General features: G+C 44.1%; 1 protein-coding gene across 2 annotated transcripts in view; it reads right to left on the bottom strand.

The window, feature by feature from the left end:
• The window catches only part of adarb2 (adenosine deaminase RNA specific B2 (inactive)), a 118,308-nt gene that overhangs the window by 14,538 nt on the left and 78,658 nt on the right, over positions 1–25,112 (bottom strand). For both annotated transcript variants that reach the window (XM_049027193.1, XM_049027194.1), the window contains one exon: positions 5,448–5,562. In XM_049027193.1, the coding sequence (XP_048883150.1) occupies positions 5,448–5,562 (115 nt within the window). The remainder of the gene's footprint in view (positions 1–5,447; positions 5,563–25,112) is intronic.

Below are 25,112 nucleotides of genomic sequence, written 5' to 3'. Positions count from 1 at the left end.
TTAGTTACCATCTTCGAAAGCACCCAGCTCACTTCCTGTGAGGGCCTTAGTTACCATCTTAGAAAGCACCCAGCTCACTTCCTGTGAGGGCCTTAGTTACCATCTTCGAAAGCACCCAGCTCACTTCCTGTGAGGGCCTTAGTTACCATCTTAGAAAGCACCCAGCTCACTTCCTGTGAAAGCCTTGGCTAACATCCTACAAAGCAGCTAACAGACTTCCTGTGAGGACCTTGGCTAACATCCTACAAAGCAGCTAACAGACTTCCTGTGAGGACCTTGGGTAACATCCTACAAAGCAGCTAACAGACTTCCTGTGAGGACCTTGGCTAACATCCTACAAAGCAGCTAACAGACTTCCTGTGAGGACCTTGGCTAACATCCTACAAAGCAGCTAACAGACTTCCTGTGAGGACCTTGGCTAACATCCTACAAAGCAGCTAACAGACTTCCTGTGAGGACCTTGATCCACATCCCACAAAGCATCCCTCAAGGGCCCAAAGGTGAAATCACTCTGTCAACCACGGGCTTTATAACTGGGGACCATTCAATCACAGCATCCGAATCTGCGGAGCCTCAGACCACCGCATTTTCATTGTTATTATTATTACACTCACTGGACACCTTATCTATCTTAGGTTCAGGTTCAAGTTGTATTTCTGATTGAAACATGCGAAGTGCACAGTGTTGGTATATTAGCTAACTTGCCGGAATGTTCTCCCCCATTTCCATGGACAGCGGCCTACTGATAATGACTCAGCAAGTACGTGCCTATCTGACAGGCCTCTCCTAAGGCTTACGGTCGAAATGTGATTTTTATCTGCTCCTTTTAGACTTCTAAAAAACACGTCCAAGTTTGCCAGGATAAAAGAAAGAGACTCAGAGCCTGGCCGTGCTTTGAAGCCCTTAATTAGCTTTTGACTGCCAACGCTCCCGGTGAAAGGGAACGCTTTGCATGTCTGAAAGACAATCATTTTGACTAGGGCCGCGCGTCCGAGAATGTGGTGCAGGTATGGAGGCTGTAAAAGTACTCAGACACAATTCATCTTACACATTCACATAATCTTAGAGGCAAACGCACAAGCACATCTATTTTCATAATGCACAGCGTGGGGGGTACATTTTATCGTGTCACCATTTCTGCAGAAAGAGCGTAATTCAGTTTATGGTTTGATTGCTTTAACGATACCGAGATAATGCACGGCGCTCTGGATCCACCCCACTGAACGAGAGCTGGATGCTATAATTACAGCATCTCACGTCTGAATCCCAAACGCTGGCCGCCTGAAGTGTTCTCCGGATGATAAATCATTCATAATGGAAGTGGAAAATCACACAAGGAAACACGCCAAATAATTAGCCTGTCAATAATTGTGTCTTTATTATGGTAATTGTCTTGATTATCAAGTATACATTGAATGAGTTCAGTGAATCTCTTCATATTTCACTGTAAAAAAGTGCAGACAGATAAACACATACCGCATTATTACATGTAAATGTAATTATCATATAAGAAGTTTTTTTCTTAAGTGATCTTTTTAAACAGGATGGTTTTGTGCAAAATCCAGGAGGATCGGCTTGGTGTGCAGATTAAAGCTGCCCAAGCGTCGCTGTTCACACCTGGGTTGTTGCTGTTCATACCTGGGTTGTTGCTGTTCATACCTGGGTTCACATGTCAATATATCTGCAATGTACTGCATATTTGCTATGAGTATTTGCACTGTTATCCTCTGTACATATACTGTACATTTTGCATTTGTGGTCACTCATTACTGTACAGAACTGTACGATACAGCTTTTTTTCTCTTGTACAGAGAAAGACTTAATTTCTATTTTTTTAAGTTTCTTATTATCTAATTTGTTTCAGTATACCACAGATTATTTTTTGTTGTTGTATTTTTTGATTTTAATAGATTTTAATAATCTATTAAATAACCCCCCAGGGATTAATAAAATATCTATCTATCTATCTATCTATCTATCTATCTATCTGATACCTGACACATATCAGGTTTCATATGCTCTCATCATGCAGTAGGGGGCGCCGCAAGACAGGAGGGGAAGAAAGTGTGGATTATTTCCCGGAAACCACAGCATTTGATAATTCAGGGTATCCCTTAAGAAACCCTGTACCCGAGCTTGAAGACTGAGTGAGACAGGTGGGTTAAACCCCACCCCCCTCCCACTTCCATCCAATTAAACTTTCTGTTTTGACCTCATTACTGAAAGTGAACTGAATTGGCCGAGGGAGTGAGGGAGGGGATTCTAGTGTTTATCCTCAGGAGAGCTCTGTGTCTGAGGTCCAGTTCAGGTGCCCACAAACCAGTACTGGGTCTGCATGACTCTAAACAGGCTTAACAAAATGGAGATCCTGGTGCATCAAACCTATGACCCCAAACATCAAGGTGGCAGGAATATGCCAGTAGTTCCCCCTAATGGTGAAGAATCAACAGAACAATTTACCCCCTTGAGGAGGCGAGATGTGCCCACAATGTCATCTTAGTCCAATTCGATCTGAGGACCTGTGGCTGGTGGTGAATCTCGAAAGTGGTTCCCTGCGAGCTGCGCTTTGACTCACGGGCTTGCTGGGGTCTTACTGAGTCCATAGAGATAATGAAAATCTCACCGCATCCCCTCGCATTTCAGACACCGCTGCCTGTCCAAACAATGGGATTTATTTGCAGAATTACCTCCGAGCAGCGGTTTGCTCTCACCGCACCATGCGGAACTCGGAAGCTCGCTCCCTTTCACGCCTCTGCTGTCTCCCTCCCCGCTACTCATCCACTTAGCCATTGTTTAGATCAATTTTGCATACAAAAAGATGCCCGTCTCTTATCACCACGGGAGATCACCGTGAAGGTCGCGAGAGAGGAGCAGCCAGTGGCTTCCATTTGCTATTAACACCAGTGCGCAGCACGGACCTGGAGAGTGACCGGCTCAGTCCCAGGGACAGACCCAGCCGCCACGCCTATCGGAGCCGCAGTAATACACACGGACAGTCAGACTCTGCGTCGCTCCTATGAGTCTCGGCTGCCGTGGAAACACAAAAGGCAAAAACAAAAGCAGGCCACGGAGTTCAGCGTAAAGTTATCGCTCACCTGAAAGCCATTTTATGCGAGAAGAATAAAAACGGCTAACAGTCTGAAACAGACAACATGAGACAAACATGAGAAAGGCTCCATCTTGGAATGGCCAGTGGCAGGGCTGGCGTTTACCCCCATTCACATTACCCGTTTGCATGGGGCCCCCGAGGTTTTGGTCACATTCACCACAATAAATACACAAATAAACACGTTCCTCATTTAGGAGATGCTGATCATAACCAGCTAGCTGGCTACGATCTCCTGACTCTACTCGCCAGCCATTTTTTTTTTTTCATTTTTAAAAACATCTTTAGGGGGACAGGGGGCGCCAAAGTGATTTCTTGAATGGGGCCCCAAGGATAACAACATGGGTCTCTCAGGGGTCTGTGACGGGGCCCTGACAGCGGGGACCCAAGCCGGTATCCAGCTCAAGGGAGGCAGCCAGTCGGGGGCTGGGGGCGTCTCCCACAATCATGCTACATTAAACCGAACGCTGATAATTTATCGTGTTTACAGTAGGATGCGCAGTTTAGCTGCGGAAAGTCCTTCCTCCTAAAGTGAGGTTAATAAGTTCCATTAAACAGGCATTTTCCAAATGAGTTTTGTTTTAAAAATGCAGTTCATCAATTACTTTATGAGGCAATCATCTCATAAGGAATCATTACGGAGAAACACTATTCTCCCCTCAGACAGAGGAATTAAATGATGGAAAAATACCATAAAATCATCTCACCAATACTTTCTTCGGTCATGATCATTACTAATCCAAGCAGAATAGCAAAACTTTTCAACCCAGGCTTTTTTTTTCAGATGTGAAGTGTTTTCTCCTTTAAATATTGCAAAAATGGAAGGAAAATATGCTTTGGCAATAAGCCATTATTCTCCAAAACTGTAAATTAGCATTAAAATGGTTTTAGCCTAAGAATAAAATGAACTGTCAAGGTCAATGTTGGTGAACTCATTTACATTCCATTAAGCGGAGGAAGCCTCGTAAATCCATTCATGTTGTTCTTCACCCACAAAAGATTTTACAATTAAATGGAGCCAAAATGTGGGATGTACCATTACGCTTGGGCCGCAAAACATGAACTTTGAAGGGCTTTTGTCTTTTTGAACCAAGAATGTTTTATGTTAGGTTATCATAATAAATGTGGTTTCTATGAAAACACCTATATTACTATAGAAAAAAACACAATCGAAGTGTAAAACATACCGCAGTGTGTAAAAGTATGGTTATAAGAACATTTTTAAAAGTTACTGTTCGCTATTTTACCATTTTCTTTAAGCACAAATTTTTACTGCAAAAGCAGAAGCCGTCGACAGTCACCCTGAAAATAAAAACCAGTTCTCCATCCTTAATAAAAGCATGCATGGAAAACTTTTTTCCTCTATTTCATTTGGTTTGTTTTGAATCGCTTCAATTGTACTTTTTATATCTGATGTATTGAATAGGCTTGTATCTTCAGGCAGTGACTGAAGGATTAAATTAGGTTATTTACGCCTTTTTTTCTGTTATGACTCTGCGTCTGTGTCCTTATTGTGCTTATTTTATGTGCTCGTGTTGATTTTATGAAGTGACTGAATAAGAAACCTGGCATCAAGCAGTCTCTGGCGGGTTAAAAAAATCATTCTGCAGCCTTTGATTGAACGAGTCTGGTGGTTCAGACTTGGCCGTGTTAATATTCAATCCATGCACAGGGAAGACTAAGCGACCAACAGATCTTCAGAAATGGAAACAGAGCCCCTAGTGTTTCTGTTGAGTTTCTGTCCGCTGGCTCGCTACAAATACTTGGGCTGCCTGTATCTGGATCTTTGAAGATAACACGCTTATTAATAAACAAACAGGCCAATTTTCGGAGGCAGGGAGAAGATAGAAATTGGATTAGGTCAAGACAAGCGCGACTTCATTGAAGTCCAAATTGACAAACCACACTCTCAAAGGAGAGTGGCGATACTGAAGCAGGACCGGCCCAAAACCCAAAGAACGCCTTCCAAAACCAGGATAATACTGCCGACAACAAGAACACGCTATAGACTCAAGGGCATCTCTTTGAAACTAAGACCTTGTGAAGCTAGCGAAATAAAGTAAAATATTCAAAAGAAACATTTAGTCACGCTAAACAGTCTACAAATCTGGGCTTTGTAGATATCTAAGTAGAAATATTGAAGTAAACAACGTTACAGGGTAAAAAGACGTTTTGTGGACTGTCATGGCTGCCTCCCTTCCTGCACCTTTTCATATGAAGTCTGTCCTGAATTTTTAATGTCCATCCCACACTGTAGGTGTATGCAGCTGCACAGGTCCACTCTATATTGGGTGTGTTGAATAATTCACAGCAATATGAAAGCCAATAAAATGTGGCATACCTCTGGTCATTATGATCCCCGCCAGGGCCTTGTGGCGCGCGTGCGTTGGGGAGCACCCGCCCGCCAGCTCGCGGTATTTCTCCGTCACCAGGTGGAATATCGCGTCTGCGAAGGCCTGCAAGACACAGCCGGCTATTCATTCCTCTCTCCTGATCGTCATTCTCGCCAATTGAGAGAAAATCCGGAATCGAGCGCTCGGGAGTTAGCAGGCGTATCCAGGCTAACACAAGCGAAGCTGGTTTATCCAAAAATAAATTTACTCAGGATTGAGGAACCTCACACAGACACACCGGTGCACTGGCTGCAGATTTTTGCCTGATGCATGTGCAAATCACTGTTTTCTGATAGAAAATGGTCACAAAAAAAGAGTAAATGAAGCCATGACCTGGGGATCTCCTTTCTGGACGCTCCTCCTGTTTGTCCTGAGGCTGCCCAGCTAATTTCTGTTTTAATTGGATCAGATGCCACACCCGGAGTGGTAACAGGCCTCGTCTCCAAGCTGTCTGGTGTAAACGCCCTTGCTAAAAGAGGCAGAGGTTAGTTACGTGGTTTTCCTGCCCTGATGTCTTTAAAGACGCCATCTGTGCTTCCTGTTTTTCCGTGTCCACTCCGTTGGCCCGTTAAAGAGTTTGTCCTCCATCTATAACGCAGGCTGTTGTCCTGCCAAGCAGCTGTTACCTTGCTGCACAATGCTGGTCCTGCCACCATCTTGACCTCGTGTATGTTATTTCGTGCTGTAATTATCAGCTTACCCTACAAAGTCCCCCCCAGCCAATCAGAGATTAACCAGGACAAGAGGGACCCCGCAGCTGGCCGACTTAGCGGCAGATAACACATATTACAGATAGACACAGATAACGATTCGCAGGTCTGACAGAGCAGCCCTGTAATTCAGTTTTCTGTAGTGTGCTCGTATGTTAAGGGCTCGTGGCATCGGTTACCAACAAACTGTCGTAATTCATATGTCACTTATTCTCAGATTTAGCCCCAACCTCATGTGGTTTTTAGCCGTGACATGCACGTGTACTCATAGCAAAATTTTTAGCTGTTCAAATACCTAACAAATGGTTTCTTTGGATTTACATTTTTAGCAGGTGCCTTTATCAAAAGCAAATTTTCTTGTGAGAAAGTCAGGTCAGACAGTCCCTCAATCACTTGGGGTTAAGGGCTTTGCTCAAGGGGCCAATGGTGAAATCAGTCTACTGGGTTGGGGATTTAAACCAGTGACCTTCTGATTATAGACACAGTGTCCTAACCTGTTGCACCATACACTGTCCTTTTATTAATGAATGTGTCAGCTAAGTTAAGCCAACTGTAACTGTGTAAACTGCCTTTCTGAGTGCATTTGGATGTCATTTCAATGATTACCATGGTGCAGGGTCAGTGTTCTACAGGCTGCAGTGCTGCAGTGCTGGACTTCATGGTGGAGTTGAATCTGCACGAGCCAACATGAAGTGCCTCAGGCTTGCAGCCTTGTGTGTCAAGATTAATTTCCATCTGTTTAATATATTATTATTAAAGCCATCATTTTGGTTCCCCTTATCCATGTCTAGGCAGCCATTCTATACATTTACACGTTTTCTGGCTTCGAGCGCATTTTGAAACTGCGTGGAATGCAGAGTAGAAGCTGAGCTCTCAGCCAGCTAAACGAAAGCAGGTCAGCAAATAGACAGAAGAAGATAACAGATGAAAAGCGATTGGCTCGGGGCTGACGTTTCAAAATAAAGGCCCCTGACAGAGACGCATCCCTGACCACACTCACCTGACACTCCATTGTGTCGATACAAGCTTTTCCAGCCTGACATTTAACATCTACCAAGGCCAACAGAAACCAGCGACAGCAGCAAACGACTCCTCCCCGGTTAGTTCGGGCTGTATTCATAGTAAGGCCCAGATTGCATTGCACACCATTAAAATCCTGCCCTGCTATCTGAGGAGACAAATTCAGAAAAACAGTGCAGTGGTATCGTTTGGAGTCTGTCAGACCACGCGTCATAAAGCCATCTGTGGCACAGATCTCAGTGAAGCCGCGAGCTGTGAAGTAGCCCCCCCCCGCGAGTCCGTGTTTCCGGAAAAAAGGCCCCCAATCGTGTCCTGCCCGGCATATGGCTGATGGAATGTGTAAAATCGCAAACGAAGGCATTCAGAGACCATTGCACTCCGCTTCTGGGGTCCGTTCTGGTCTGTGACAGACCATCTGATGTGTTTAATCAGAAAAAGTGTCACAGAGTTTAAATCTGAAGTTCTTATAGAGGACGAATGGAAGAAGCCTCTCTGTCAGTATATGTCTAATGTCTCATCTGTGAGGCAGAAGGAAAGAAGAGTGCAGTGTTGTCTAATCGCAGGTATTTTTTAGATTAAAACGATTCCTTCGTTCAAATATCTGGTGATTTTAAAATGAAACAACCCATCAGAACAGCAGGTGGGATATTGGTAAGGTTCCTATAACAGTTGCTAGTTCAGTTCCAATAAAAGGGTTTACCGGTGAACCGGGCATCTCGCCTTTGATGCGACAGCATGGTTTCCAATGTCTGCTGGACAATGTGAGATACCTGTAAACAAGCTAAGCTGACAATATAACGCACATTAGATGTCATATTACAGTCGCAGGTCATTTTTTGCTTTTATTCTCTATCTATAAAAACAAATAAAAATCTGTAATTAATTTAGAAGCTCAGTGTGCTGTATCCCTTGCCCGCTGCCCTGCGTTAATCGACGTACGCCGCTCCTGCCATCTCCCATCCCTTCTTTCGCAAGTCAATATTGTGCCAAGAAGCAAAATGTCAACAGGGAAATTTTCTCCGCTGATCCTTGACCCTGGAGTCTTTTTCTCCACGGCTCTCGCTGACACAGGGTTCAAACACGGCTTAATTTCCTGCAGGGAGAGAACATTGTACACTTCGTGTGTCCAGCTGGGTTTTCCATAGCGTGAAGGCAGATTTTTACATCACGGGCAGCTTTGGTTTTCACCGTGCCTCAGCAGCTCCAAAGCTTTGGATACTTCACTTACAATCATCTACATATTTGGCTTACTAATTGAACAAAACGTTTTGTTTTTACATAAACATTTTCCTCAGTGTTTTAAAGACTGCTCCTTACACGCGTATATAAATAGAGTACTATTCCATTCATAATGAGTTTTTATGTTTTTAATTGTAGCAAGAAAGAACTACCCATTGTAATAATTTGGATCAGCAGTCTCTGCTGTGATAGGAAAGATCCAGTGTTAATTTAAAAAAGATGAAGAAGGTGGATCCTTTCTTGGGCGTATTAAAAGTGTGTGTCACGGATCCGGCGGGTCTGGAGTGGGGACGAGGCATGGTGCAGGCGCAAAAGGCGGGCGACCCACTTGCGGCTCACAATCCATAAACGGGGTTTATTAAATGAACGACAAACACAAAAAATACTAACAAAAGAAAGGACCACGAGGGGTGAAGTAAATGGGAATAAACAAGACTAAAGAACAAATAAACAACAAAAACAGGGCAGGTAAGCAGAATACACATCTAACACCGAGAATCACAATCAATCACAGCCATTCAAAATCAATGAATCACTGGGGAACTGAACAGAAACAGGGACTCAAATACTAAGGGGTAACGAGACTAACACTGGACCAAGACTGGGAGAACAGGGCACAGATGACTAATTAAACTAATTAAAAGGAACTAAAACAGGGAAACTGAAAAACTAAGCAAGGAACAGGGAATCAGAATCTAACACTGAGGAATTAGACAGATAAAAACACAAGCAGGGGCACAAGGAACGAAACCAAAACCAAATACAAAATCACCAGACACAAGAACTAGAAAAACTCATAGAAATGAAACAGTAGGGAGAAAAATACAAAAACAGAGGAAGCAGGACTTGAACACCCGACAGAGGGATACATATAACCACGTGCTCAACAAGCTGAGCTGTGTGGCTGACGGGAAGCAGGGGAAACACTACAGACTGACAACAGGGGAAGACAAGAAACACTGACAACAGGTGGGACAGGATGACCAGCGACACCTGCTGGCCAAACAGGGAAGGGACACAGAATGGGACAACAGGGGCTGACCCTTGACAGTGTGACAGTGTAAATGTGATCTCAGTGAAGGACAGTGCCCACATGCCGTGAGCTATATCCCATGTACGGTAACGTGCGGTAACATGTGGTGATGTGCAGTGGTGGAGCTAGATTTTTATTTAAGGGGGGGCCAAGGGTGAGCAAGGGTTTCTCAGAGGGGTCTGTATAAATATGATAAATGAAGGAAAAAATATTTTTCTCGTACACGCTCATAATAAACAATGAGTTTGTAAATGTTTGTTGAATAAACACAACAAATATTTACAAAATCATAAATACCAATCATAAAGACCAAGCTTAATCTAATCCAGGACCAAACATGAACTCAAACTGGCTTAACCCCAGACTAAACCTAGACTAAATCATGATCAAACAAGAAGTAAAATTGCACCAATGAACAAACAAGAGCAGTGCAGATGTAAATTTAAAGCTCACAACACAGACAGGACTAAAAACAAATTCCCAAAGATAAACAAACAAATAATCAAATAAAACGCATCGTAAACAGCAAGATTTATGAATACCATCAGAACTGACCTGCACTCCCCTGGTGGTATTTGTGAATGTTTTCTTTTTATTTCATGTAGCTAGCTATTACTAAAATAAAACAGATTTATTAAATTAATTAATCTAGGCAGCTAATTAAACCCTCACATTACAATATAGTGACGTTGATTCAAATCTTTAATATGACATGCATAGCCTGCTTACATGCAGTAGAAAACTAATGACTGGTTCTCCAGATATACACGTACCACATAGACGTCCAGCTAGGGCTAGCTTTGCTAAAATAATAAAACAACACTATAATTCAGCATTCGCACTAAAACATACATACGTACAAAGACGCTGTCTAAAAGACGATCTATATCAGCAGGAGCAGGGCTCATGGCTAATTTAAACAAGACATGGAGCAGATAGTGTGCAACGCTTTCATGCTGCTATTTTTTATGTACTGCAAGTGTGTGAGCACCTCTCATTAGGATGGTAATACAGTGTAATATGTTATAAATACCTGCTGTTATCAATACCGTGGGTGTGTCATGTAGGAACGCGTGCCGCCACCATAGCTTTTAGCCAATCACGTGTCAGTAAGCGGCACGCACAGGGTACTGCTGCGTCTGGATGCCTTCAGGGGCGCTCAGAAATGACAGTTTTCCGCTTAAACCTTTGCCCGATGTCCTCATTTATATATTTTAATGTTTACCATTTCCAGCGGGGTGGCACTGGGGGTTGCAAGGGCTCTGTTGGGGGTGGCAATTTCCACCCCTGCCACCCCTTTGGCTCCGCCCCTGGGAACGTGCGGCAATGTGTATATGCTGCCAGGCATCTCAGCGCCTGGTAACGTGCGGTAATGTGCATATGATAGGGATGTCCCGATACAACGTTTTAACTTCCGATACGATACCGATATTGCAGCCTTCAGTACTAACCGATACCGATACAAATCCGATACAATAATCAGCACAAATCATGAATACTTTTACCCATTTCGTTGTGTGAAATGTATGAACGGCTAGATAAAACTGAGAACAAAAGTCAGCAACAGTAAGTATGGAAAGAAACGACCAATTTATTAACTATTGGTTGCATAAATGTGAACCTTTTACATAAGAATATATAAAAAAGAATTAAAGAATAAATATTAAGACCCTGAAAAATATCTTAATTAAATAAACAAAAATATATTTTTTTAAAGTGCAAAATACTAATTAAAGGTCACTTCAGTTATTTATTTTTTACCATCAGCAAATGGTAGGAACAGCTGAGAGCAGGAACATAAGAAAAAAAAATTGTTAATTGACCAACTGCTAAAGGTTGAGTGTCCAAAGTTTCAATTTCAATTTGTTTCTTTAACTCAGTGGTCTTGCAAAAGTCCTCATACAGAGTTTTGTGATGGTGCTTCAAATGCGCGATGAGGTTGGACGTATTAAACTTTCCCGGTTCTGTTCCACCACGGGAAACTTGTGCATGACAAGTGTTGCACTGAGCCACACTGTCTTTTTAGGACTTTAATGAAAAATACTGCCACACGGCCGACATCGGTCGTTTTCTTTGCTACTTCGCTAGCAAGCAGTGTTGTGATCACGTGGGCTTTGCACGCTGGCTCTGGACGCTGCTGGATAAAATAGCTGTAACGGAGTTTATAGCGGAACGGACTGCTTATATCGGAGATTTTTAACGCAGTCCGATATAATCCGATAGTTTTTTTGGGCTGATATCGGACCTATTTCCGATATCAATATCGGATCGGGACATCCCTAGTATATGCTGCCAGGCATCTCCGCACCTGGTAACGTGCGGTAATGTGTATATGCTGCCAGGCATCTCCGCACCTGGTTCAGGGATGTGATCATTCCTCTGCATTTGGGACAGTTTTTTTTATTTTTTATTAAACCCTCAACTGCTTTATCAGGCTCCACCAGAGGTGTGATGACAGCATAAAAATAGACCAGGCTTTCTACAGTATATCTTCATAAAGGCATTTAACAATGTATTCCTCTGGTAGTACTAATGTCCTCTTGGCACCAGTTCGTCCCCACCTCTCCTACAAAACTCTGTTTTCTGGAATATCCCCTTGGGCCAGACAGGGTCTCGTCCCTCGAGCATTTGAGAACCTCAAAGCCCCCCGTTGTTTGTACTCTAAACCCTCACTCGATATTCCGATGGCGCTCCAAGTCTCAAGTCAGAGCCAGCATGCTTGTGGGGAAAGAGAGCAGCTCGGAAACGGGACCTAATGAGACGAGAAGTTTGGAATGGTCCGGAACCCTTTTCACAAGCGGAAATGGGCAAGGAGAAAAACAAAGGAACAATGGGCATTCTTAATAAAATATAAAAGACACACACACTGGCTTTGCAGGATGGCTGGTAAGGCTCACTACAAAGTGGCTATAGTCCTGGTTACTCTTTGCTGTTAGTATAAAAGCAGAACATACTGATATATGCATGCATCATTACTACGAAACATCCACAGCCAATCAGAATGAATAATGATGGTCACCTGACCCTCCTTCCTTGTTTTGTTGCTAGTTTACTTTTGCCCTCCACCACCCCAAAGTACTCCAGCAGCCTCCCTGGAAAATGAACTGTGCTTATGACCAGACTCTGCCTCAAACCACGTGCACTTTTTTCCCCCGGAATATCCAGATGGTCCCGCGGGCAACGCGACAGACCCTGGCTGCTGATGGCTCTCCCACGGCCGGTAATCGGGGCAGCGGGGCTAGTGTCACATGAATGGGTAAAACGTTTCCTATTAGCCACGCTCAGCAGGGCATAGAGGGAGTGAAGGAGAGAGGGAGCGGTGCAAAGCAGCACTTTCGATTCATTCGCTCTGTGAGGTGTCGTGCGGCAGACCACCTGTAGGGGGCACCACTGAACCCAAACCTGCCATCAAGCATACCTTTTAGACTTGAATCGCTGACCTAAAAAGACGGACGTCTACCTGACAGAAGGAAATAAAATCCGTGGCAAAGGAAAATGGTAAGTGACCTAAAACATTGTGCAGAGACAGCAGGGGGGACCCTCTTTCGGGAAGGGAATCAAAACATTGGAGGACAGTAGAATGGATCGAGGTGAAGATGCCACCCTCATTATGTCAGTGAGAACGCGATGAGAAAGTTCTCTGCCTTAGACGATTAGCAGGCAACAAGTGAGTGAGCGAGCGAGCGAGGAAGCCTGTCGTCAAGGAGAAGCACGACTAATATTATTAACACGTGAAACATGAAGAAGAACGCAAAACGACAAACAGCACCTGAAAGGGTCCTCTGTGTATAGAGACAGTGACGGCAGCACGGCAAGCTTAATAACTAATGACTGAGTCCTAACTGCACGCAATATAGATGCTGTGGATTTTTCTTTCCCTTCTCCTGATATTACAAACACCTGACATCTTTGGCAGTAAGAATCCAAATCAGTTCTCTCATTTCCTCATGCATTCATTTTGGGGTGGGGGGGGGGTTAAGTTTATTTCATAGACCATTGCTATCTAATACCAGCCTGGATGATAGATAAGGGGAGGGGGGTATTTTGGTCCATTTGACATGGAATGACCCGATTGTCATGTCAGAAGAGGCACTGTCAGATGGGGCGGGGTCTCCATCAGGGTCATTCTGCCGAATCTGTGCCCCAAGAAACAATCAGCAATACAATTATTATGACAAATAAACTCTCCATTTTAACATGTTCTGTTTGTGTGTCATCTCTCCTCTACAGAAAACCTCATTTAAGCCAAACAAATGCTATTTCAAACATTTTCGATCACTTTATGTATTATGGGGTGAGTCATTTGTCCTGTGCCTTACTCTGATTATCCTAATTCAATAGGATTTTAAATTGGTAAAATGTAGGTAATATGCTCAAAATGTTACATTTACATGATACTCAAATGATAAGCTGTTTTTAAAGCTGTTTTTGTTAAAAACACATACATTTATTGGTATCCCCTAAGTTCACATCAACCCTGTTATCTCATTTAAAATCTTGTTAAATAATGGTACGTTCCAAAAACAACATAATTTTCTGAAAGCTGCATTATTGCTCTATTGTCATCTCACACTTCTATGACTGGGGTTTAACTTTCTGCCCTTGCACCGTGTGTGGAGTTTGCATGTTCTCCTGCTGGGGTACTTCACCCCCCCACAGTGCAAGAACTTGTTAAGGTTAATTGGATTTGCCAAATTGCCCATAGGTGTGAATGGTGTGTGTGCTCTGCAATGGGCTGGTGCCCCATCCTGGGTTGTTCCCTGCCTTGAGTCTGTAGCCTCAGGGACAAATGGGGTACAGTAGCTATATAAAGTGCATGGATGGTATTGTGTTTATTTTAAATGCATCCTGGTATATGCTTAATGAAATGCAATAAACTTACAGTGCTTATTGCCCTATTTTACATAGTGATGTCATTGTTGAGTTGAGTTATTTATATTTTAATACACTTTTATTGGGGTTGTAATCAAAATTTGGGTTGCATGATATAAAAATAAATTTCAAATAACATGCTGTGATTTTTAAAAATTATTGCAACATTTTTATAGTAAAAAATCCAAAATAATACATTTCTCAGAAACCGGTCTATGATGATTGATTGGCTAGGAGAGCCCATGCAGAGCTCATTGACTGACTTTTTAACATATATAGATAATCATAAAAGGGACCGATCATTATAAATTGGACCAATCTTCCATCCATCCATTTTCCAAACCGCTTATCCTACTGGGTCGTGGGGGGTCCGGAGCCTATCCCAAAAGCAATGGACACGAGGCAGGGAACAACCCAGGATGGGGGGCCAGCCTATCACAGGGCACACTCACACACCATTCACTCACACATGCACACCTACGGGCAATTTAGCAACTCCAATTAGCCTCAGCATGTCTTTGGACTGTGGGGGGAAACCAGAGTAACCAGAGGAAACCCCACGACGACATGGGGAGAACATGCAAACTCCACACACATGTGACCCAGGCGGAGACTCGAACCCGGGATCCAGAGGCGTGTGGCAACAGTGCTAACCACTGCACCACCATGCCGCTCCTACACCAGTCATTAAAATTCATACTCAGCCATTAACGCTAGCTAAGAGTTTTTTTTTCATATGATCGAGTAAATATGTTTTGGCAAAACTTAAACACCTTGCCCTATAACGTCCAGACAGTATGAAGATATGAAAAGGCCTGATTTCAACCCACCTGACTACAGTAGTCCTTGCATTGTGCGAACTGCATGGACATAACATCCATCCATCCATCCATCCATTTTCCAAACCGCCTATCCTACTGGGTCGCGGGGGGTCCGGAGCCTATCCCGGAAGCAATGGGCACGAGGCAGGGAACAACCCAGGATGGGGGGGCCAGCCCATCGCAGGGTACACTCACACACCATTCACGCACACATGCACACCTATGGGCAATTTAGCAACTCCAATAAGCCTCAGCATGTTTTTGGACTGTGGGGGGAAACCGGAGTACCCGGAGGAAACCCCATGACGATATGGGGAGAACATGCAAACTCCACACACATGTGACCCAGGCGGAGACTTGAACCCGGGTCCCAGAGGTGTGAGGCAACAGTGCTAACCACTGCACCACCATGCCGCCCCTGGACATAACATGTGTGGTCGATATTAATATTATACATCCCCCAGCCCTAATTAGAATGCCATTAAGTGGAGCAGACGAGCAAAGGCGCTATCGCATCTGTAGAGATGCATATCCGAAGAGAATGTTAAAATACCTAGAAAGAGAGAAGAAGAGGTGGATGAACGACAGGGAGCTGGGGAAGATAAAAACCCATAAATGAGGTCAGTCAGCCAGGTCAGAGGTTAAAGTGGAAGGAATGGAGTGTAGGAGTAGCGCAGGCAAAATGCGAGGCTGCAAAAAAGGATGCATCAGATTTGCTGAGCAGCCTGACTGCACAACCCGCAATCCCAGAACCACAAAAAGCAGCTTCCTCAAGGTTATACCTAGGAAAACATATGAGATATTAAGTAGTACCTTGTTTCTCTATGAGTTTGCAATGCATCTATATAAAATTCCTATTCTGACATGATACTCTACACAAAGTGTCCAGTGCAGAAGTATATCTTTAGTATAGAATATGAGCAAAACAGGTCAAAATACACTTTTTTTATTATCCGGTTAAGTAAAAATTGTCAATCACTGTCGACCCTGTTACCATCTTAAATTTGAAAAATAATGTATTAAATGCGCTTTCACCCATCCATCCATCCATTTTCCAAACCGCTTATCCTATTGGGTCGCGGGGGGTCCGGAGCCTATCCCGGAAGCAATGGGCACGAGGCAGGGAACAACCCAGGATGGGGGGCCAGCCCATCACAGGGCACACTCACACATCATTCACTCACACATGCACACCTATGGGCAATTTAGCGACTCCAATTAGCCTCAGCATGTTTTTGGATTGTGGGGGGAAACCGGAGTACCCGGAGGAAACCCCACGACGACATGGGGAGAACATGCAAACTCCACACACATGTGACCCAGGCGGAGACTCGAACCCGGGTCCCAGAGGTGTGAGGCAACAGTGCTAACCACTGCACCACCATGCCGCCCCTGCGCTTTCACCCACTACATACAATATGGAGAAGGAATGGCATTATCTTCTGCACTTTGGCATGATGTGAATATTTCTTTTAAATGTTGATTTTTCCTATACACATGTGATCATCATATAAAAAGGGAGTATTCAGGCATAACCAGTGTGAAAAAGCTAATAATACTTTAAAATCACAAAATGATCTCCGAAAAGAGAGGAACCAAAGTACTTTCATATATCCACTATCTACCAGATTTTTAGAAGTCGTACCGTATTTATTAATGCACTTGTGGGTAACAGGGCTGACAAAATAACTACAAACATTTAAGAAAAATCTGTCATGAAAAATTAAACTATACACAGTACACAGTACAATTTCCTGTCAATTCAAATTGTCCTTTTTCCAAAGCTATGAAAAAAAAGTAATGATTAAAGTCATTTCAAATTTCAACTTTTCAAAACTGAAAAGGCACCGATTTCATAGAATGACCCATAGCATCTATCTCTGGCGTTTCAGTCAACTGTCTGAACAAGCAGCAGGCCAGGCTGTGACAACAGACAGCGTTATCACTGCAGACACACAAATGGGCACATTTGCCTAAATCGTGTTTCCTCCTGACGGCAGCCGAGTAAACAGGTAGCGAAAGCTGATTTCCGCTGATAATCCTGATCTGTGCTGCGAATGCAAAACATGTCCTGCCAGCACAACAGAAAGCAGAGGGGAAAAAAGGAGCATGTGAAATTTGTGTACCGACAGATAGTTCAGCGCCATTAACCTCCGTAAGCAAAGTGACCGGGAAGCGCGTACAAATGCAGAAGCACTGACTGTTAACATGACACGGGGGTGCGAAAAAAGACACCCGCTCGGGGTCGGATTAGCTCGCTGGCAGTCGTGGGGGTGCCGCTGGAGGTCAGGAGTTCGCTGAAGGACAAATGACCCCCACCCAGGCTACCGAGAGAGGGTATCACAGCAGGATAAGAGGGAGAGGGCTATTGGAGGTTAGGGGCTGGGGAGAAGGAGGAAGGTATGGGTGAGGAAGGGACACGTGGGGGCTGGGCGCTGACTAAACACCTGCCCTTTTTGCCCCAAAGAAAGTGCCTCCCTTCTGAGTCCTAAGGGCCCCTTTTCGATTTTTACTGAATTTTTACCCCCTGGTCTGCAATTTTTACTGAGTGCCTATGCTGGATCAGAGACAATCACTCAGATTTTATAGAGGGGGACTGGAAAGTCTTTGCATGGCCCTGGTACAGAGAAATAGAGGGAGGGTGGGACAAACTGTGTAATGTATAGATGTATTAATAGCAGGAAAAGATGCCATATTACAGTGATGGGAATGACGTGAACTCAGGGGTCTGAGACACAGACCCTCTTCTCCCTGCACGCCTGAACCTCCTGCCCCAGCAAACAGGACCTGATCATGTCACTGATTAAGCGAGGCGCGCATGCAGGCAGCCATGCATAATACATCAGCAAACAGGCGGTGGCGCGACCCATGCAGTGCGGCAGGAAGGGGTCAGGGGGCACGGATAACAGGCGGGCCCCACTGCACGGGGGCCAAGTGGACCGGGGGCCCACCGGAACCTGTTCATCAATCTGCTCGTGAATCAGGAAGACCCCTTGACTGCCCCTCGGAGAAAAGGAAAGACCTAAGCAGTCAGCGATTTGCCCAGTCATGAAGGGGTCTTGCTTGCTGGTGTCACCTGTCATTATTCTGCCTAATCTTGCATGCGACCGGGCCAGTTCCACAAAGGAGCCGAGATCCCTCCCGTGCAGAATCAACGCCACACACCGCAGACCCCCCTCCCCCCAGATATATACTTATTTATGTGTTTTTCTTTCAGTGACATACTTATCACACTTTGTGTGTGTATCTATATATACACTCACTACATATAAGAATGTGTTTATATTGATTTTTTCAATTGAATACACTGAGTTTTGATTCCAATGATAAAATCAGTTTTTTTTTTTTTTTAAATGCCAATGGACCAATCCATAAACTAAGTATGCCCTCGCATCAGCACATTAACTGCAGAACCTCGATGCCAACACATCCAATTTATGTGAGGGAATGAAACTGAATTATCTCCCAGCATGCCCCAGTCAGACGCGGGGGAAAAAAAATCAGCGATTCCATCTCTCTGGGGACTTCCTGCCGCGTAGGGGTTTGGCACTTCGGTGTGATTGAAGCGAGGAAGACGGAATCACACATATGAAGTGGGAAGACAGCATCTTCTCAGAAGGATGGGTTATGCTGGCTGTGGCTTAGCGGGCTGGGATAAGCTAACGGTGCTATTCCAGAAGATATCTAAATCGATGCTTTCAAATGGCCGCGGCTCGCTCTCAGAACCAGCCATCTCACTCTGAATCGGGCTTTCGCGACGCCTGCCAAGCACCAGGGCTAAAAAAAAAAACCTGGATTTGCGGCAAGTTCCTCTGACAATATGCCACGGATGCAACAGATGTTAATTTTCCTGAAAATATGTACCAGTCACCAATTATAACAATGAGAAGGGGGCACTGAAAGGCTAAATTCCGGATGTGCATTTTAGAAATTGGGGATTCCTTTTTCAGAATATGAGCACTAATAAGTACAGGACAGGGTTGCCAATTTTGGTCAGTTGGCTGGAGGGAGATTTTCAAATGGAGAAAAAAATCTACACAACCATTTACATGTATGCAACAATTTTATTACCTTGTAAATAGTCTGTAGGGTTTGCAAACTACCCCCAATGCTTTTGATGTAGCTAATTATAGGTTTATATCGGAATGATATAGATTTACTGTAAGATTTCTTGCATGAGCGTGAGTGTCACGCCAGGTATGTGAGAGCTGCCAGCCCCGGTACATGACATATTCCCTGCCCTGCCAGCTGGTTGAAAAGTTGAGGTTCGTATCCTTCCCGGAGCCTGGGGTAATATGGCTGGCTGGGCAGAAAACAAGCCCTGTACCTCGTCCGCCAGGCCCCACTTTCCCAAAGCCTCCCAGCGAACCATTCATCATGGAGTACTCATACGGTTCCACTACACTGCCACAGCTGACATTTGAGTCATACCTTAAGGTGTTCTTTTTAATTCTGAACAGTCAACAAGGGATCAAGGGAAAATGTCAAATGTATGTTGTTTGGAAAGCACATGTGGAAGTGCCACATGTGGGACCAGTAAAGTGAGCCGGCTGAGGAACCTCTACTCACCGATCTCTCTCCAGACATGGAGGCTACTAATCTGTCTCTGGCTTCATCTGTGCCTCCTCCACCTGTCCCAGGACATGTGGAGACACTCAAACAACGTGTCGTAGCCTTGAACGCTGCCTGCATTTCCCACTTAGGCTGTGTTTATCATTAATAATCAATAATAAAGGACTAAAAAAATCAATCATGCTGATGTTCCTGCTGGTACAGTCCTGGGCTGTGCTGCTGACAGACCCTGAAGATACCGCACAACCCTGTCAGATCTTTGTGATCTTCATCTCCTTACCTGCTACCTCTTAAATGAAGAAAGAAAATGTTTATACCATATTCTATCCATCATCCAGCCAGTCATCCACTGGAATGACTAAATTCTCCAGTGTGAAAATGGGAGTGCGTGTGCCATGCGATGGACTGGCGCCCCATCCTGGGTGTCCCCTTCCATGCGATGGACTGGCGCCCCGTCCAGGGTGTCCCCTTCCATGCGATGGACTGGCGCCCCATCCTGAGTGTCCCCTTCCATGCGATGGACTGGCGCCCCATCCCAGATGTCCCCTTCCATGCGATGGACTGGCGCCCCGTCCAGGGTGTCCCCTTCCATGCGATGGACTGGCGCCCCATCCTGGGTGTCCCCTTCCATGCGATGGACTGGCGCCCCGTCCAGGGTGTCCCCTTCCATGCGATGGACTGGCGCCCCATCCCAGATGTCCCCTTCCATGCGATGGACTGGCGCCCCGTCCAGGGTGTCCCCTTCCATGCGATGGACTGGCGCCCCGTCCAGGGTGTCCCCTTCCATGCGATGGACTGGCGCCCCATCCTGGGTGTCCCCTTCCATGCGTTGGACTGGCGCCCCGTCCAGGGTGTCCCCCTGCCTTGTGCCCTACGTTGCATAGGATACGCTCTGGAAAACTCCCCACAAGCCCCTACTGTTGATGATGATAATTATTATTCAGTGTCTCATGTATTGTCTGGATCTTCAGGTATGTTCATCATTTTGAAGATTGAATCCGTCCCTTTGCTGGTCAGTTTTTTTCTCCCGAAAATGACTCCAAGTATTTTACTGTTAAATTGGGTTTTCTTAAGATGGCATAGCATACAGTGGTTATTGCTCCAAAAATGTGTTTTCAGCTGAATAATGCACTCAGAGTGGGCCAAGTGCCTGCCACACTGTCATAACACCGATGAGCTGAAAGCCATTTAGACTGACGGTGTGAAGGAAGTCTCTTCACACTGCACCTACTCTTCTGACATCTACATGCCTACAAATTTGCTGGCAGAGTTGAGAAATATAACCTCACACAGCCATTCACCCAGTGGCTTAGCATTTTAGCGCCCAGCACTAAACAGCCCTGGCTCATATACCATATAAGGAATGGTTACTGTGAAGCCAACATCCATGTCATACAGGGTGACATATGGAAACTGTACTCAGGTCCTCTGACAGGCGTGTAATTATAAACTCTAATTTTAAGAAATGTCTGCATGGTCTCGCCCACTCCATACACATGTGTCCAACTGCGTGTCAGCCAGCAATTAAAAAAGTTAATTCAAGGGCCTTTTATGCATCATTAAAAATAACAACTCTTCATTATTCATGTGTTTATTTTGGAATTTAATTTCTGCTATTAAGTCGAGACAACACTCTGTCACCGTACGAGGACGACATCTCCATACTGATGCTCCTTCTTCACTTCCACGGGGGTCATGCGCTTTGTCCTGCTTTTTCTGCACTTGTCCGCCTGTCAGACAGTCACAGACGACAGTGTAGCTATCTGTGGCGTGCCTGGGCCATGGTGTTCAAACGGCACTTTTCTGACACACTCTGAGGGCTGAAATTAATTTTAATTTCACACAGGGGAAGTAGTATGTGGGCAGCAAATAGTCTGATGTGTGGGTTGTAACGAGTAGGAGTTTCTGAGGCGGGCAGAGTGACAGGAATATCATATCAGCCATTGTGAGGTGGCGAACTTGCTCTAAACATTGTAATTATATCGATATAATTACACCGATAAAAACTCGTTCTACGTGTGTTGACAGGACATCAATGACACTCAAACGTTCGAAGCAACATTACAGTCACTTGACCTCAGGTGTCGTACGGTTTTCCTGAAAACATGCAGAATTTAATAACTGCAGAAATGAAGGCTGACGCCTAATTAAGCTGACAGTCACTGGGTATGTTTCCAGAACAGTCCTCATCAGGCATCGCCGATAAAACAAAAACCAAAAGCAAGCCACAGACCTCAGGAGACCTGTAGCCCTGTGTGTAGAGGCAGGGAGTATAAATCATGGTGCAGATCCCAATTTCATGACCCCCGCCCCCCCCCCCCCCCCCACTCAATAGCCCGGCGACACCTCAGCTAATTTATTATGAACACGCAAACGTTCATTACCATGCTTGTGTGGATTTTCCAGCGACGGGAACTTTGACGTGCCAAAGTGTAAAAACACCGCACCAGACATAAAGACTCAGTCTGTATATTAATGCGATGCAATATGCATCAGTGTAGAAAACTGGCTAAAATAAATTTTCACCTGAAAACAAATCCACCCCCCCCCCAAGCTGGATATCAGTCTCCCTGATGTGTTTATATTTCTGTGTGCGTGAAAAGTGGGTGCAAGAAGTTGTTTTTAGATCAGGGTTCTGAAAGTGGGGACGACAGACAGACTTTGCTGAAGTTCTTTTGTATCATCGGTAGCTATCAACAGGTAACAACAGTAGTATTTTTGCCGAAATAATAATAAAGGCACCTGTGGTCCGTTGCAAGATAATTAACATCATGCTATGTCTTTCTTTGATGCTATTGATGCTATAAAAACTATTTGCGTGGGTGTGCTGACTCAGCACCCTTACTTGCAGAACTGCAGACAATATCTAAATTTCATTTCTGGGAACGGTATACATTTAAACTAAGATGGAGGAACGCTCGAATGCGGTGACCGAGTGTGCTGAAGTAGGGCCTGGAGATCAATACTGGGTGGAAATCAACGCTGAAAGCAAAGGTAAGCTCTGCCAGGGGGAGCTGAAGGCCTTTAGGAAGCCTGTGCCCTTCCTGAAGATTTCAAATGTTCTTATTGTTGTTCATTTAATGAGACAGGAGGAACCAATGAAACAAGACAAGTAAAGTGCAGGGAAAGAGGGACAGAGCTGGTAATAATATGTAGGCTCATTCCAGTAGCTTTAAGTCACAAATGTTATCTTACGTCAGGCAATTTTGGTTTATTAATGAATTTCTCCTGGTGTACGGAATGTAAGCAGTTGAAAGCATTCAGAAGTCTTATAGGTCACGTTTTGCATAAGTTGGAGACAGTTCATTATCTCCTCAACCTTTTCATGTACAAAATGTTACCATTAAATATATTATCATTCTTATATTTTTGCCAAAGACAGATCCTAATATTCAGTACAATAATAACAATAGCATGTGCTGTAACCAAGATTATGTATATTGCCCAACGTTCAAAGTACTTCAACACTGAATTTAGAAATGTTATGTATATTACAATAAAGAGACGAGCTAGTAACAGTCCACATTTGACAACATTAATAGAGAATTACGGGGCTGCCGGCCTTGTCAAAGTATAAGCGGGGATCTCCACAGTGAAAACTTCACATAGTCACAACTAAACTTGATGAACTGTGACACTGTGGCAACCATCTAGAAGTTGACTGGCTATGTGTGATTGTCCTGCTAATTGTGTTATTAAACTAACTACCTCAATCTCTCGTATGTCAGCCTGGATGTGTTTAAAAAGCAGCAGACGTAAATTTACATGACATCAGAGAGTTACGTTTTCGAAAATAAATTAAACTTACAGCTATATTGGAAGCACAGGCATGTGACGTGCCTCTCGTGCACGCAGCACCATTTATCATGATTAGTGAGCATTAACCACTACTTAAGGAGTTTAAATCAATTCTTTAAGACATGTCTGGGATTCCCCTTGAAACTGTCTTTAGCCACTTGATTGCAACACTGATCAAACGACTAGTTGACCCTCACTAAAGTGCTTCTCAAACCAATTCTACATCCTGAATTAATGATAACATCCAGAAGTCTAATGGCCACGTTGATCAATTTCCTCTATGTGACTCTCACACCTCCTTGATCTAAATTTATATCTCCTTAAATCTATGTCCTCTCCATCCCTAATTTGTTGCAGTCCTAATTAAGGATCTTCACTTCATGGTTGAAGACTGCATATATTAAGACAGATTATAAATCAGTGGTTATAATAAGAACGTTTAATAGCTATAACTGTTTGGTGGCACAATTTTGTTTTGTGTGGGTTAATATGACATGTAAGCACCTTATTTACGTTTTATAACGCAAGAAGTAAATAATGTTGAATAGCTCAACATTATTTTTTGCAAGTTATATTAATGTATTGCGTAAGTCCATCCATCAGGATGTGTCAGGTCAAGTAAAAAGAAAGAGAAAAAGAGGGCGGGAATCCGGTGTGGCAGGAGGGTGGAGGATGCCTATAGGAAGCGGACAAGCATAAAACCCTGTACAGTCAGTCCTACTGCCAGGCGTGATATCACACCGTGAATCTGTTCTAACGTGCTGATACATTAGTACTCAAGTACAAAACAACACGGGAACACATTTGTATTTCCCCGCATGACTAGCCGCACAGTGGCTGCGGCTCACTACTACTAACTTCAACAATTGGCAAGCTAGCGAATTCTACGCTTATGATGTTTATGATATAATGTATTAATATTTCTTTCTTTTAATGCATATAATTACATTATTAGCCACTGGTGTCACAGATTTATTTAAGTCATTTTGTCTGGCCTTACAGTTACTACTGTAAGTTTTGGAGCTGCATTCCCTAAACCCTGTTTTTCCCATTGGATATGCGTATTTTAGTTGGGCTACGTGATTTTAGCTAACGCCAGATTTTTCAGGAATATAGTAGTCATGTTATAGCAGGTCTGACTGCACATACGAACCGCATAATAAATAAGCCTATAAATATGAATGTTACCCGTCAAGGACAAGAGGGTAGTAGCAAAGATTAGTAAGCTTTATTAGGGTTTATTATTGTTCAGTTATCTTCGCGCTATTCCCACAAAGTTAGTCTCGAGGCTGTCGCAAGCGATGTATCCGTCAGGGAGGTAAATGGCGATTATATGAAATTAGCCCGATTACACTTTGATTTAATGGCTGTCTGACCCAGGGGAAGACTACCCGGCATACTTCCTCACCGAACCACCCTGACCTGCAAATTCCTCGGCGCCCCTGGACCCGGAAAGTGTGTGTGGGGGGGTGCGGGTTATCTTCGAGGTGGTGTCTATGAGGCTGTGTATCCAGGATCCAGGTAAGGCACAGGTGGTTTACATTATTT

This window comes from Brienomyrus brachyistius, chromosome 1 (genome assembly GCF_023856365.1).
Source record: "Brienomyrus brachyistius isolate T26 chromosome 1, BBRACH_0.4, whole genome shotgun sequence".
NCBI classification, from domain to species: domain Eukaryota; kingdom Metazoa; phylum Chordata; class Actinopteri; order Osteoglossiformes; family Mormyridae; genus Brienomyrus; species Brienomyrus brachyistius.
The sequence above is the reverse complement of the archived record's forward strand: the minus strand, read 5'-3'. Positions and strand labels throughout refer to the sequence as shown.